The 17,025-nt window shown below is 43.3% G+C and overlaps 1 protein-coding gene across 1 annotated transcript; it reads left to right on the forward strand.

Annotated features, from left to right (window-relative positions):
• Positions 1 to 11,199: 11,199 nt before the first annotated feature.
• On the forward strand, positions 11,200 to 12,361 carry LOC123161302 (early nodulin-93). The gene is made up of 4 exons (XM_044579142.1): positions 11,200 to 11,450; positions 11,589 to 11,650; positions 11,727 to 11,802; positions 12,062 to 12,361. Exons 1-4 carry the CDS (start codon positions 11,387 to 11,389, stop codon positions 12,151 to 12,153), a joined length of 294 nt encoding a protein of 97 aa, XP_044435077.1. The 5' UTR covers positions 11,200 to 11,386; the 3' UTR covers positions 12,154 to 12,361.
• The last annotated feature ends 4,664 nt before the right edge of the window (positions 12,362 to 17,025 follow it).

Consider the following 17,025-nt stretch of genomic DNA (forward strand, 5'->3'; position numbering starts at 1 on the left):
CTAGACACAACAGTTAATCATTGATCTCTTAGCCGTGTGCGGTGCCCCCTCCACCATATTCCACCTCGGTAATATCGCAGTGGTGCTTAGGCGAAGCCCTGCGTCGGTAGCATCATCAACACCGTCATCACACCGTCGTGCTGACGGAACTCTCCCGCAAAGCTCGGCTGGATCGGAGTTCGTGGGACGTCATCGAGCTGAACGTGTGCTGAACTCGGAGGTGCCGTACGTTTGGTACTTGGATCGGTCGGATCGTGAAGACGTATGACTACATCAACCGCGTTGCCATAACGCTTCCGCTTACGGTCTACGAGGGTACATGGACAACACTCTCCCCTCTTGTTGCTATGCATCACCATGATCTTGCGTGTGTGTAGGATTTTTTTTAAATTACTACGTTCCCCAACAGTGGCATCCGAGCCTGGTTTATGCGTAGATGTTATATGCACGAGTAGAACACAAGTGAGTTGTGGGCGATACAAGTCATATTGCTTACCAGCATGTCATACTTTGGTTCGGCGGTATTGTTGGATGAAGCGGCCCAGACCAACATTACACGTACGCTTACTCGAGACTGGTTCTACCGACGTGCTTTGCACATAGGTGGCTGGCGGGTGTCAATTTCTCCAACTTTAGTTGAACCGAGTGTGGCTACGCCCGATCCTTGAGAAGGTTAAAATAGCACTAACTTGACGAACTATCGTTGTGGTTTTGATGCGTAGGTAAGAACGGTTCTTGCTCATCTCGTAGGAGCCACGTAAAACTTGCAACAACAACATAGATGATGTCTAACTTGTTTTTGCAGGGCATGTTGTGATGTGATATGGTCAAGACGTGATGAGATATAAGTTGTTGTATGAGATAATCATGTTTTGTTGAAGTTATCTGCAACTGGAAGAAGCCTTATGGTTGTCTCTTTATTGCATAAGATGCAAGCGCCAAATAATTGCTTTACTTTATCTCTATGCGATAGCAATAGTTGCAAGAGCAATAGCTGGTGAGACGACCATCTGACGACACATTGATATAGATCAAGATGATGGAGATCATGGTGTCATGCCGGTGACAATAGATATCATGACAGTACTTTGGAGATGGAGATCAAAGGCGCAAGATGATCATGGCCATATCATGTCACACATATTTTTATTGCATGTGATGTTTATCTTTTATACATCTTATTTTGCTTAGTTCGGTGGTAGCATTATAAGATGATCTCTCACTAAATTTCAAGGTATGAGTGTTCTCCCTGAGTATGCACCATTGTGAAAGTTCTTCATGCTGAGACACCACGTGATGATCGGGTGTGATAGGCTCTACGTTCAAATACAACGGGTGCAAAACAGTTGCACACACGGAATACGCACGTTCAACTTGACGAGCCTAGCATATACAGATATGGCCTTGGAACATTGAGACCGAAAGGTCGAGCGTGAACCATATAGTAGATATGATCAACATAGTGATGTTCACCATTGAAAACTACTCCATCTCACGTGATGATCGGACATGATTTAGTTGATTTGGATCACATGATCACTTAGATTATTAGAGGGATTTCTATCTAAGTGGGAGTTCTTAAGTAATATGATTAATTGAACTTTAATTTATCATGAACTTAGTCCTGGTAGTATTTTGCAAATTATGTTGTAGATCAATACCTCACGTTGTTGCTTCCCTTTGTTTTATATGTGTTCCTAGAGAAAATTAAGTTGAAAGATGTTAGTAGCAATGATGCGGACTTGGTCCGTGATCTGAGGTTTATCCTCATTGCTGCACAGAATAATTATGTCCTTGATGCACCGCTAGGTGACAGACCTATTGCAGGAGCAGATGCAGACGTGATGAACGTTTGGCTAGCTCAATATGATGACTACTTGATAGTTTAGTGCACCATGCTTAAGGGCTTAGAATCAGGATTTCAAAGACGTTTTGAACGTCATGGACCATATGAGATGTTCCAGGAGTTGAAGTTAATATTTCAAGCAAATACCCGAGTTGGGAGATATGAAGTCTCCAACAAGTTCTATAGCTAAAAGATGGAGGAGAATTGCTCAACTAGTGAGCAAGTGCTTAGATTGTCTGAGTACTACAATCACTTGAATCAAGTGGGAGTTAATCTTCTAGATAAGATAGTGATTGACAGAGTTCTCTAGTCACCATCATTAAGTTACTAGAACTTCATGATGAACTATAGTATGCAAGGGATGACAAAAATGATTCCCGAGCTCTTCGTGATGCTGAAATCAACGAAGGTAGAAATCAAGAAAAAGCATCAAGTGTTGATGATTAAACAAGATCACTAGTTTCAAGAAAAGGGCAAAGGAAAAGAAAGGGAACTTCAAGTAGAATGGCAAGCAAGTTGTCACTCCCGTGAAGAAGCCCAAAGATGGACCAAAGCCTGAAACTAAGTGCTTCTACTGCAAAGGAAATGGTCACTGGAAGCGGAAATGCCTTGAATATTTGGTGGATAAGAAGAATTGCAAAGTGAACAAGGGTATATTTGATATACAGGTTATTGATGTGTACCTTACTAGTGTTTATAGTAGCCCCTGGGTATTTGATACTTGTTCGGTTGCTAATATTAGTAACTCAAAACATGAGTTAAAGAATAAACAGAGACTAGTTGAGGGTGTAGTGATGATGTGTGTTGGAATTGGTTCCAAGATTGATATGATCATCATCGCACACTCCCTATACTTTCGGGATTAGTGTTGAACCTAAATAAATGTTATTTGGCGTTTGCGTTGAGCATGAATACGATTTGATCATGTTTGTTGCAATACGGTTATTCATTTAAAGTCAGAGAATAATTGTTGGTCTGTTTATATGAAGAAAACCTTCGATGGTAATACACCCAATGAAAATAGTTTGTTGGATCTCGATCGTGGTAATACACATAATCATAATATTGATGCCAAAAGATGCAAAGTTGATAATGATAGTGCAACTTATTTGTGGCACTGCCGTTTGGGTCATATCAGTGTAAAGCGCATGAAGAAACTCCATAAAGATGGATTTTTGGAATCACTTGATTATGAATCATTTGATGTTTGCGAACCGTGCCTTATGGGCAAGATGGCTGAAACTCCGTTCTCCGGAACAATGGAACGAGCTAGTGACTTATTGGAAATAATACATACCGAGGTATGTGGTCCAATGAGTGTTGATGCTCGTGGCGGGTATCATTATTTTCTGACCTTCACAAGATGATTTGAGCAGATATGAGTATATCTACTTAATGAAGCACAAGTCTGAAACATTTGAAAAGTTCAAAGTTTCAGAATGAAGTGGAGAATCATCGTAACAAGAAAATAAAGTTTCTACAATATGATCGTGGAGGAAAATATTTGAGTTACGAGTTTGGCCTTTCATTTAAAACAATGTGGAATAGTTTCACAGTTCATGCCGCCTGGAACACCACAGCGTGCTGGTGTGTTCGAACGTCGTAACCGCACTTTATTGGATATGGTGTGATCTATGATGTCTCTTACCAATTTACCAATATTTTTTTGGGGCTATGCATTAGAGACAGTTGCATTCACTTTAAATAGGGCACCATCGAAATCTGTTGAGACGACGCCTTATGAACTATGGTTTGGCAAGAAACCAAAGTTGTCGTTTCTTAAAGTTTGGAGCTGTGATGCTTATGTGAAAAAGTTTTTCAACCTGATAAGCTCAAACCCAAATCAGAGAAGTGTGTCTTCATAGAATACCCAAAGGAAACTGTTGGGTACACCTTCTATCACAGATCCGAAGGCAAGATATTCGTTGCTAAGAATGGATCCTTTCTAGAGAAGAAGTTTCTCTCGAAAGAAGTGAGTGGGAGGAAAGTAGAACTTGATGAGGTAATTGTACCTTCTCCCTTATTGGAAAGTAGTTCATCACAGAAATCAGTTCCAGTGATTCCTACACCAATTAGTGAGGAAGTTAATGATGATGCTCATAAAACTACAGATCAAGTTGCTACTGAACCTCGTAGGTCTTCCAGAGTAAGATCCGCACCAAAGCGGTATGGTAATCCTGTTCTGGAAGTCATGTTACTTGATCATGATGAACCTATGAACTATGAGGAAGCGATGATGAGCCCAGATTCCGTGAAATGGCTTGAGGCCATAAAATCTGAGATAGGATCCATGTATGAGAACAAAGTATGAACTTTGGTTGACTTGCTTGATGATCAGCAAGCCAAGTTAAATAAATGGATCTTCAAGAGGAAGACGGACACTGATAGTTGTGTTACTATCTACAAAGCTTGAATTGTCGCAAAAGATTTTTTGACAAGTTCAAGGAGTTGACTACGATGAGATTTTCTCACTCGTATTGATGCTTAAGTCTGTCCGAATCATGTTAGCAAATTGCCACATTTTATGAAATCTGGCAAATGGATGTCAAAACTATATTCCTTAATGGATTTCTTAAAGAAGAGTTGTATATGATGCAATCAGAAAGTTTTGTCGATCCTAAAGGTGCTAACAAAATATGCAAGCTCCAGCAAGTCATCTATGGACTGGTGCAAGCATCTCGGAGTTGGAATATACGCTTTGATGAGTTGATCAAAGCATATAGTTTTAAACAGACTTGCAGTGAAGCCTGTATTTACAAGAAAGTGAGTGGGAGCACTACAGAATTTCTGATGAGTATATGTGAATGACATATTGTTGATCAGAAATAATGTAAAAAAATTCTGGAAAGCATAAAGGAGTATTTGAAAGGAGTTTTTTCATAGAAATACCTCGGTGAAGCTGCTTACACATTGAGCATCAAGATCTATAGAGATAGATCAAGACGCTTGATAAGTTTTTTCAATGAGTACATACCTTGATAAGATTTTGAAGTAGTTCAAAATGGAACAGTCAAAGAAGGAGTTCTTGCCTGTGTTGCAAGGTGTGAAGTTGAGTAAGACTCAAAACCTGACCATGGCAGAAAATAGAAAGAGAATGAAAAGTCATTCCCTATGCCTCAGTCATAGGTTCTATAAAGTATGGTGTGCTGTGTACCAGTCCTATTGTGTACCTTGTCATAAGTTTGGCAAGGGGGTACAATAGTAATCTAAGAGTAGATCACTGGACAGGGGTCAAGAATATCCTTAGTGAGGACTAAGGAAATATTTCTCGATTATGGAAGTGATAAAAGAGCTCGTCGTAAAGAGTTACATTGATGCAAGCTTTTGCACTGATCTAGATGAATCTAAATCTCAATCTGGATACATATTGGAAGTGGGAGAAATTAGCTAGAGTAGCTCCATGCAGAGCATTGCAGACATAAAATATTTGCCAAATACATACAACAATGAATGTGACAGACCCGTTGACTAAACTTCTCTCACGAGCAAAACATGATCATACCTTAGTACTCTTTGGGTGTTAATCACATAGCAATGTGAACTAGATTATTGACTCTAGTAGACCCTTTGGGTGTTGGTCACATGACGATGTGAATTATGGGTGTTAATCATATACAGATATGAATATTGGTGTTAAATCACATGATGATGTGAACTAGATTATTGACTCTAGTGCAAGTGGGAGACTGAAGGAAATATTCCCTAGAGGCAATACTAAAGTTATTATTTATTTCCTTATTTCATGATAAATGTTTATTATTCATGCTAAAATTGTATTAACCGGAAACATAATACATGTGTGAATGTATAGACAAACATAGTGTCACTAGTATGCCTCTACTTGACTAGCTCGTTAATCAAAGATGGTTGAGTTTCCTAGCCATAGACATGAATTGTCATTTGATTAACGGGATCACATCATTAGGAGAATGATGTGATTGACTTGACCCATTCCGTTAGCTTAGCACTTGATCGTTTAGTATGTTGCTATTGTTTTCTTCATGACTTATACATGTTCCTATGACTATGAGATTATGCAACTCTCGTTTACCGGAGGAACACTTTGTGTGCTACCAAACGTCACAACGTAACTAGGTGATTATAAAGGTGCTCTACAGGTGTCTCCGAAGGTACTTGTTGAGTTGGCGTATTTCGAGATTAGGATTTGTCACTCCGATTGTCGGAGAGGTATCTCCGGGCCCTCTCGGTAATGCACATCATTATAAGACTTGCAAGCAATGTAACTGATGAGTTAGTTGCGGGATGAGGCATTATGGAACGAGTAAAGAGACTTGTCGGTAACGAGATTGAGCTAGGTATTGAGATACCGACGATCGAATCTCGGGCAAGTAACATACCAATGACAAAGGGAACAACGTATGTTGTTATGCGGTTTGACCGATAAAGATCTTCGTAGAATATGTAGGAGCCAATATGAGCATCCAGGTTCCGCTATTGGTTATTGACCGGAGATGTGTCTCGGTCATGTCTACATAGTTCTCGAACCCGTAGGGTCCGCGCGCTTAACGTTCCTTGACGATTTATATTATGAGTTATGTGTTTTGATGTACCGAAGGTAGTTCGGAGTCCCGGATGAGATCAAGGACATGACGAGGAGTCTCGAAATGGTCGAGACGTAAAGATCAATATATTGGACGACTATATTCGACCTTCGGAAAGGTTCCGAGTGATTCGGGTATTTCTCGGAGTACCGGAGAGTTACGGGAATTCGCCGGGGAGTATATGGGCCTTATTGGGCCATACGGGAATAGAAGAGAGAGGCCAATAGGAAGGAGGCACACGCCCCCCTCTGGTCCGAATTGGACAAGGGGTGCAGCCCCCTTTTCCTTCTCCCTCTCCCCCTCTTTCCTTCTCTCCTACTCCGGAAAGTAAAGGGGAATCCTACTAGGACTTGGGAGTCCTAGTAGGATTCCCCACACTTGGCGCGCCCTCCTCTAGGGCCGGCCTCTCCCTCCCTCCTTTATATACGGGGGCAGGGGCACCTCTAGACACAACAATTGATCAATGATCCCAGTCGAAAAAAACAATTGATCAATGATCTCTTAGCCGTGTGCGGTGCCCCCCTCCACCATATTTCACTTCGGTAATATCGTAGCGGTGCTTAGGCGAAGCCGTGCATCGGTAGCATCATCAACACCATCATCACGCCGTCGTGCTGACGAAACTCTCCTGCAAAGCTCTGCTGGATCGGAGTTCGTGGGACGTCATCGAGCTGAACGTGTGCTGAACTCGGAGGTGCCGTACGTTCGGTACTTGGATCGGTCGGATCGTGAAGACGTACGAGTACATCAACCGCGTTGTCATAACGCTTCCGCTTACGGTCTACGAGGGTACGTGAACAACACTCTCCCCTCTCGTTGCTATGCATCACCATGATCTTGCGTGTGCATAGGAATTTTTTTGAAATTACTACGTTCCCCAACACTTGGAACCGGGATAAAAAGGGTCAGCAATCAGTTTTGAGTTGTGGGTGGCCTTGCAACTTAGACGAAAAAATAGATCGGACTCCAGTTGTGAGTCGAGTTTCATCTTGCAAATGAGACAAAAAAAAGATCGAGCCCCATTTATGATTCAAAGGTGGACTTGTAGTTGAGACAAGAAAATGCCCGTTGCGAGTCCATAGTAGACTTGTAAATGAGACAAAAATAGGTTACGACCAGTTACAGATCGAGTTAGAGCTTGCAACTAAGGCAAAAAAGTCACAATGGACCTGTAACTGGATGAGAAAAATTTTATATTTAGAAAAATGTTGAAGAACTTAAAATATTCAGAAATTTGATGAGAATTGAAAAAAAACCGGCCAACTGGTAAGCCCAAGTAAATGTTCCATGTTTTTTAGTACTGTATGTCCTACACAAACCCAAGAGGAAATCAAGCAAATTCTGGAAATTAGCTCGGCCACTTTTGAAGAAAAGTACTTGGGTCTGCCTACGCCCGAATGACGCATGAAGATGTCTCAATTCCAGCCTATCCTTGAACGCTTCACAAAAAGGCTCACTAATTGGCTAAAGATAAATGTCCCACGGTTCAAAAGACATTTTTATTAAATCTGTGATTCAAGCTTTGCCAACCTACACCATGAGTATGTTTAAAATGAGTGTAGCTTTCTGTGACGAATATGAGAAACGGATCCAAGATTTTTGGTGGGGAGATGAAGAAAATCAGAGAAGAGTCCACTGGATGTCTTGGGAGAAAATGACACAACTTAAATGTCAAGGTGGTCTGGGCCTCCGTGACATGCAAATGTTCAACCAGGCTCTCCTTGCAAAACAAGCATGGCGTTTGATTCAGCAGCCGGAAAGCTTGTGTGCTCGACTCTTGAAATCAAAATATTATCCTAAAGGCAATTTTCTAGACACGGTTTTCGCGTCTGATGCGTCCCCCGTGTGCAGAGGGATCGAGTTCGGGCTTGAACTCTTAAAAAAGGGTGTTGTATGGAGAGTTGGGGATGGAAAAAGTATCCATGTTCTCAGGGATAACTCGATCCCAAGGCAATCTGGACTCATGGTAAAATCTCTCAAAACTCGGAACCAAATCAGATGGGTTAATCAGCTAATTTTGCCACAAACAAGAGAATGGAATGTTCCCCTTATTAATCAACTATTCTATAGATTTGATGCAGAGGAAATTTGCAAGATAAAACTCCCTATTAGCGAAACAGAGGACCACATTGCCTGGAACTATGAGAAAAATGGCATGTTCACGATAAGAAGTGCCTACAACCTGGGCATGTACTTGAAGCAGAAGGAAACAACTTCTGAATCATCAAGTAATGTCGGCACTGGAAGGGAAAATCTCTGGAATTTGATCTGGAAAGCAAGCATCCCTCACAAAATCCGTATTGTGGCCTGGAGAATTGCCACTGATTCACTACCCACAAAAGAGAACAAAAGAAGGAGAACACTTGAAATTGATGGCATATGCAATATATGTAGCAGAGACACGGAGGATGCTCAACATGTTGTTCTGAACTACACAAAAGCTAAAGCTCTTCGAGAGAATATGAGAGAGCATTGGGCCTTACCGAGTGAAACATTGCTTGTTACCCGTGACTCGGACTAGCTTCTAAATGCGCTCAGTCTTTGTTCTGGAGACATGCGAGAAAAACCGCTCTTGGTACTATGGCGTTCCTGGCATCTTTGGGGTGACACTGTGCATAACAAAGGTACAACAAATGTTTCAGACTCAGTCCTTTTTCTGAAGAATCATTGGGAAACTTTGAACTCAAACACTCCAAGTGAAAGGAAAAACACCTTTGTATGATATATGAAAACAATTGACCACCACTGAGAAAATGAAGCCAACAGGGCATTGGTCCAGACCCCAAGGCGAGTGTGTTAAGCTAAAAGTTGATGCCTCCTTTGTATCTGCTTTGGGATCAGCTTGGGCAGGGGCAGTCGCCAGGGATAGCACCGGTTCAGTTCTTTTCTCTGTAGGCCGTCTCTTTCATATGTGTACTGATGCAGAGGAAGCTGAAGCAACAAGCAAGTGCCCTGCTTTTGGGCCTCAAGTGTTTGCGAGATATAAACAAGGTTCAAGTTCAAGTGGAATCAGACTGTGATGTCGTCGTTGCGTCTGTGAATGCAGAAGAAAGAAATAACACGAAGTGGTGGGCTACTTATGAAGAAGTAAAGACTATAATGCGGGAGTTCAGTTCGTGCATGGTGAGTAAAATTGGAAGAGAATGCAATGTGCCCGCACATGAGATAGCAGCTCATGCTAGAGCTCATGGAGATTTTTATATACTGCAGAATGTGCCACCGAATGTCTTACATGTAATTGAAAATGACTGTAAACTTGCTATGAATGAATGGAAGAGCTCTGTTTCCTTTTCAAAAAGAAAAGAAACACAAAACGCACACGCCCACCTATGCAACATGCCGCTGCACAGAATAAACAAATGGACGATGGCGCCTTGACTTTGGGTTTTCCGGCCCATGCCGCTCCGCTGAATGAATAAATAAACATAGGAAAAAAGAAAAAAGAAAAGCAAAAAGCAGCCCACAACAAAGTGAAACGGAGACGCACAGCCGATCTAACAAATGGAAAAGCAAATCTTGGGCGGGCTGCGGGAGAGCTGCGGGAGTCCGAATCGTGAACGACAGCGACAACGTGTGCCCATGAAAAGTTTTGCACGAGTCTAATAGTACTTGATCATGTGGTAGAGAACTTAGACGTGTAATATTTAATTCTTATCTAGATGTGATTTAGTAAAACTGTGATAGAAAAAGGATAATCTCTGCCCTCGTTGCCATGCCCATCTAGAGACATGGACACATCTGCCCCCTCATGTCCGTTGAGAATAATCGGTCTTGCCTGTGAGAAACTCAGATGATTCACTCACATGATCTAGATGAAAATAGTGCTTATGTTGTATTGCTCCCAACTACCCTCACAAAAATTCAAATTACAAGCCAAAGTCAGTCCATGCTGTAGCCAATTTTTTCGGACTACATAGTGCTAGTTGATCTAGAAGTACTAGTTGATCTAAATAGTGCTTATCTAGAAAAAGGTACTACTCCCTCCGTTCCGAAATATTTGTCTTTCTAGAGATATCAACAAGTGACTACGTACGGAGCAAAATGAATGAATCTACACTCTAAAATATATCTACATACATCCGTATGTTGTGTCCATTTGAAATGCCTAGAAAGACAAATATTTGAGAACAGAGGGAGTAGTTAGCAATTTTTTCATGATCTAGATGAAAATAGTGCTTATATCTAGAAAAAGGTACTAGTTAGCAATTTTTTCGGACGGAGGGAGTACGACATAAATATAAATGGAACGCTCACAAAGTCACAAGCGTGAGCAGCGAGTATCAAGAATACTTCATCCTCCTCTCTTCTGCTCGCTCCCCTGCCTCGCTCCTCTTTCCGGGAACGCTCCCACCAACGCTCAACGTCCTCCTTCGGTCGCTGACCAAGTCACTGTTTGGGCTAACATATTTCACTCACTGACAACTGGGCCCACACACATGCTGCCTAAACCCATCCATCGCGGTCTTTCCTTCTGTCACGTAGGAAATTCCTGTTTCGATACGACTTAAAAACAACAGGGAATCCAGGGGACAGTGTATAGACTTTCGGGATTTGAAGGTGAGCATTCGTTTTTTATGAGCACTACAACTTTATTTAAAGTTCAAACCATACTTCATGCTTAGAGTGATGTCGCGTGAGTGAATGGTTTTGTTGTGTGTACCGTGAAGAGCCCTAGCCATGGTAGAGTCGGCCATAGTATGAGTATATCGAGTTTGTAAATGTGAAAAGTTCAGATAGCAGCCCATGTGGGCCAAGCCTTTTCAGTAGCCGCCCCTGCACATGGGACTGGATTCGGTGGATGTTGGATTAGCATTCCTGTATATTCAAATAACATCCAGCGCAGACAGGACACCCGTGTTCCCTTTCGTATTTGATGATTTAAGAAGTTCCCGGCCGGCGGCCATGGCAGCTCGGGTCACCAACCGCGTCGCTTAATCGGAAGCCGCCGCCAGGGAGGAAGAGAACGGAGCGAGGAGCCATGGCCGCCCGGAACTTCTTCGTCCGATCCCCCAAGGAGGAGGAATCCAGCGCCGCCATCCGAGGTACCCACCCAGGAGAGAAAACACCATCTCCCACCCTCTTTCAGTTCCACCACCGTCCCGGATCCATCTGGAAACCGATGCTGTTAATTTTGTGCTTTCTCCTTATGCTTGTATCCTGCGTGTGTGTTCTTGTTGCAGAGGCTGTCCTGTTGGGAGGGAAGAACGCCGCCATTGCTGGCACCGTGGTCGCGGTTCCCACGGTGCGTATTTGTGTGCTGAATTCTTGTGTGCATGCTCGCATATGTCCTGACTTCTGGCAGATCTGATCTTGTGCAGTTCGTTGCTTGCCGTGTCCTTCCTTGGGCTAAGCACAACCTGAACTACACCGCGCAAGCGCTCATCATATCGACAGGTACCATGCTACTGAATGATTCAGCCATCCTAATTACTTGATCAGTATCGGTGTTCTAGCTTCAGACAGTAGAAGGTGATACCGTACGTTAGATTGATGATGAAAGCCGTTTCTTCAAGGATCATGCGTATTGCTTTACCACTGTTGGATTTGTAGGTCGTCTGTAACTCAAAAGGAAGATTATTCTTGTTTGTCATTCATGCAACACAGAATTGGGAGTTTACTGAACTGAACAATAATATCCCTGTTGATTGGACAGCCTGTGTCGCCGGCTTCTTCATCACCGCGGATAAAACCATTCTGCGAAACGCAAGGCAAAACACCATCGGGAGGATCGACGAGTCGACTTGATCCAGGACTGTACAGAATCGCAGGCCCTCTGTTCCATCTATGATCCATGGATGGTGCTGCATGAGGAGACGTCGAATTTCAGTTTCAGTTTTTCTGTACCCTTGCAGTGTATGGAAGATTAAAGAGAGTTGTTGCTTTCTAGGGCAGTGGATCCCGTTTGCTCCCAGTTGAAAGTGGAATAAAAGATGGAATTTTTTCCTTGTTTTTTTTTTGCTGGGAAAACCAAAGAGCTTTATTCATATGAAAGCATTTTTGGGATAGTCAGCCAATAGGCTGGTCACCAAAAAGCTAGGAGTCTCGATATCGGTCACATTCAAAGTGCAAGCACGCTTTACACAAAAATGCGCCGGGATGTTAGCTGACCTGTTTACATGCTGAATATCAAACGAAGTAAAATTATTACATAGCTCTCCTATCTCTAACAATAAAGGAGCCACAATTGAACGAGAATTCTGGCGAGTATTCCAGAGCGTCACCATCTCCAAGCAATCAGTTTCCATACCACGTGGCGAGAATCCTCGAAGAGAAGCGAAACGAACTCCATCTCGTAGTGATAAACCCTCCATAATCAAGGGATCAGAGATACCCAAATATGGTTTGCACCATGCTCCTAGGAGCGCCGAAGAGGACCGAGCCACCCCTCCCGCACCGCCCCTGCCATCTGCTAAGTTTAAGGCACCATCCGTAGTAATCTTGACGACACCCTCATCAGGTGGTCTCCAGCCGAATCCAGGCAGGATCATCGCATCTCGTCGTGGTAGATGAAGGAGGGTGATCGCCTCCTTGGTGGCCCTGATCGTAGCCGTTGGATTCCTCCCCTCTTCGCCGTGCTTGATCCGATTCTGGGAGTGCCATATAGACCACATTATCGTGGTGATCTTGGCGCGGTCATCGTCTATAAACCGAGGATCACATGTGAAATCCGCGCCCATGAGTCTGGATGAAGACGAGGCAATCTATGGCCAAACCAGGCACATGCTTCTTCCCAGAAGCACTTTGCATGTGAACAATGTATGAGTGCATGCTCCAGATTTTCGTCCATAGCCAAACAAACTTTCCATCGACGAATCTCTGCAATATGTCGATAGTTGAGAGTGACCTCATCTGGGAGAATTCCACGAAGAACCCTCCACCAGAACACTCTAACCTTCGGAATGACATTCAATTTCCATAGGGATTTCCACAATTGTGTATCATACTCTGAGGTTCCGGTAGCCTCCCCTTCCTCTAGAGCAACACGCTCTTTCTGAGTCACGAGAGCACGGTACGCCGTCTTCACAGTGTAGTTCCCTGATCTTTCGAATGCCGATGCAAGAAAATCATCTCCTCCTCCTTGCCGAATAGGGATGTTCAATATTGTTTCAGCATCAGGAGCAATGAAACTATGTCGAACAAGCTCTTATCTCCACGACCAGTTAGATGGATCTATAAGCTCACATACACGATCAATGGTCGTCTGTTGTAGCCGAAAAATAGGAGACATAGATAGTGTACCTGGGATCCACTTGTCGTTCCAGACCGAAATGGAGGAGCCATCGCCCACTCGAGAGATCAGTCCGTGTAGAAGGGCTTCCCTTCCTGCCATGATCTCCCTCCAAGTGGACGACGCCGACTTGGGTATGGTAGCATGCATGAAGTCAGTGTCGGGGAAGTAGCGGCCCTTCAAAACTCTTGCACAAAGGAAATTCGGGTTGGTGAGGAAGCGCCACCCGTGCTTACCCAACATAGCAAGATTAAAAAGATGCGAGTCTCAGAAACCATCCCGCCCTTACACTTGGGTGTAGCTAGCTCCTTCCAGGACACCCAATGCAATGATTTCTTGTCAAGAGAGCTACTCCAAAAATATTTGGCCATTGGTGAAGTAAGACTCTTACAAACTTTCTTGGTCAGTAGGAAAGTACTCATTGGATAAGTATGAATAGATTGAACGACCAATTTGAGAAGAGTCTCTCGGCCTGCACACGCCAATAATTTTTCCGACCAGCCTTGTATTTTCCCGCGAGCTCCTTCGCTGATGTGATCAAATGTGCCACTGGTGATCCGACCCACAGGAGTAGGAAGCCCCAGGTATTTCTCACTGAATGCTTTCACATGGATATTCAGTGTTGCTTGCAGAACCTGCCTCAACGAATCAATAGTGTTGGTACTGAAATATATTGAACTTTTATCACAATTAACACTTTGGCCTGAAGCCTCTCCATAGATCCTGAGAATATCATTTAGTCTAAGAGCACTTGGATTACTTGCATTGACGAAAATCAGACTATCATCTGCAAATAATAAATGTGTGACCCATGGTGATCTGTAACTCACTCTCAAGCCCTTGTCAATAGTTACTCCATTGTAATATTTTAACAATGAGGAAAAGCCTTCTGCACATAGCAGAAAAATATATGGTGAAACTGGATCACCTTGTCGGAATCCTCTGGATGGTGTGAGGTATGGTAACAGTTCACCGTTGACACACACCGAAAACCGAAGAGAGGAGACACACTTCATTATTAATCTAACAAAGCTCATACAGAAGCCCAGCCGAACTAGTATAGCTTCGAGATAATGCCACTCAACGCGGTAATATGCTTTCATCATGTCAAGCTTGACCGCGCATGAGAAATTCTTGCCCTTCTTCCTCCGCGTCATGGTATGTACGCTTTCATACGCAACTAGAACATTGTCGGTAATGAGGCAGCCGAGACAAAAGCACTTTGTTCTTCACTGATAACCTCGTCCATAATATATCTCAAACGATTGGTGATTGCCTTTGCTGCAATCTTGTACAGAACTAGGCAATAGGACGGTATTGCGATATTGATTGAGGGTGTCTGACCTTGGGGATGAGAGTAATAGAAGTGTCATTCAGTCCCGATGGTAGCTCCCCCCATTGAGAAAATCAAGCACTGCCTAGGTTATGTCATTACCAAGTAAATCCCAATGACGCTGATAAAAACCTGCAGTAAAACCATCAACACCGGGTGCCTTTGATGGAGTCATTTGAAACAGCGCCACTTTGACTTCCTCCGGGGTGTAGGGTTTGGATAATTCAAAGTTCATCGCTTGTGTCACCTTGACCGGCACATGCGATAACAACAGCTGGGGGTCGGCAAACCCTTGTGATTCATATAACTGTTGGTAAAAAGTTTGCACCCCAGCCTTATCCTCATCTCCACTAGCACAAACGGTGCCATCAACTCGGCGCAATTCTAAGATTGTATTCATTCGTTGGCGCTGTGCTGCTTGTGCCTAAAAACATGATGTGTTGTGATCGCCCTCGCGGAGCCACGGAACTCTCAAACACTGTCGAGTCCATACCTCCTCTTGATACAAGGCCTCCTTCAGTTTTTTAACAATGCTTTTCTCCTCATCCGAAGGCCCCGTACCTATGGCCTGACACCGAACACGGTTCAGACGTTGTTGGAGTTGCATGACAGTACGGGCCAGACACCCAAACTCCTTCAAACTCCACGGCTCTAAGGTTGACTGCAAAGTGCCAAGTGTCGATGCAATGCCTTGGAGGCCTGGAGTCCGTGGTATGCCCCGCCAAGTCTCGGCTACTAGACGGCCGTAATCTGTATGGTTCTGCCAAACGTTTTCATACCGGAATTGTTTCTTGGCCCTAGGCCGATCTGGCAGTACCTCTTTTATTTCTGCTATCACAAAACAATGATCAGACTCAACTGAAGGGAGATGTCTAACCCGTATGTGATGAAAAAGCTACCGAAATTCCTCGTTTGCGAAAGCTCGATCTAGTCGTGCCTTGACATTTGCATCTCCTGCTTGATGATTATCCCATGTGTAGGCCGTGCCAGACCAGCCCAAGTCTTGGAAGGAGATCTCATCCACGATCTCCTGGAACGCTCTCACGTGAGTTTCAGACCATGCCGCTCTGCTGAAGTTCTCACATGCATACAAAGTTTCATTAAAATCTCCCATGCACAACCATGCACTATGGGCTATGTTATACAAAGTACGCAAGAACCGCCAACTATGATGTCTATCTTCCGCTTGCGGTGCTCCATAAAAGCCAGTGAAATGCCAAACATAAGCGTTCTAATTATTGCCATGAACCAGTACATCAATATGATTCTTACTGAAATTTTTCAAATCAACGGTCACATCTCTGGACCAAAAAAGACCTATGCCGCTACTAAGACCGACATAGTCAATAGCAAAACTGCCTGCAAAACCAAGCGTATACTTCAGATCCTCAACTCTTTTTGCCTTGATTTTTGTTTCCATTACAAAGAGAAGGGAGGGTCATTCAAGCTTCACAATACCGTGAAGCTCCCGAACTGCCTCGGGGTTCCCAAGCCCCCGGCAGTTCCATCTTAAAACATTCATTGAGACTGGCAGGACCGCGGCGCGGTCTCTGCCGAGTTATCTGGTGTAGGCTTCTTCTTCTTTGGTTCACGAGCAAAGTCTTCCCCCATGCGAAGTGTTAAGTACGGTGCGGTATAATGTATTTGGAGTAGGTTTTGATCAAGTGGGCTCTGGGTCTGATCCGCTTTCATAATCATAGATAGCAAATTTGTTTTCATAATCAATTGAAACCTCTTCCAAAATAGTGGATTCATCACTAAATAAAGTCATGACCTCTCCAAATCCACTTTTATCAATCTTGTGAAAAGATTCAATACCCTCCAAAATAGTAGGATCATTATTTTGTAGAGTTGACACTCTTCCAAACCCACTTTCATCAACATAATCAGCATAAATAGGAAGCATGCTATCATCATAATAAATTTTCTCATCAAAACTTGGGGGGACTAAAAATATCATCTTCATCAAACATAGCATCCCAAGCTTATGGCTTTGCATATCATTAGCATCATGGATATTCAAAGAATTCATGCTGACAACATTGCAATAATGCTC

The sequence above is a fragment of the Triticum aestivum genome, chromosome 7B (genome assembly GCF_018294505.1).
Source record: "Triticum aestivum cultivar Chinese Spring chromosome 7B, IWGSC CS RefSeq v2.1, whole genome shotgun sequence".
NCBI classification, from domain to species: Eukaryota; Viridiplantae; Streptophyta; class Magnoliopsida; order Poales; family Poaceae; genus Triticum; species Triticum aestivum.

What these genes read in the sequence shown, in the direction of transcription:
- LOC123161302 (XM_044579142.1), top strand. Translation starts at nt 11,387, where the DNA reads ATGGCCGCCCGGAACTTCTTCGTCCGATCCCCCAAGGAGGAGGAATCC. An exon ending in ATCCAGCGCCGCCATCCGAG is followed by an intron (nt 11,451 to 11,588) that starts GTACCCACCCAG and finishes TTCTTGTTGCAG; the next exon opens with AGGCTGTCCTGTTGGGAGGG. An exon ending in AGCGCTCATCATATCGACAG is followed by an intron (nt 11,803 to 12,061) that starts GTACCATGCTAC and finishes TTGATTGGACAG; the next exon opens with CCTGTGTCGCCGGCTTCTTC.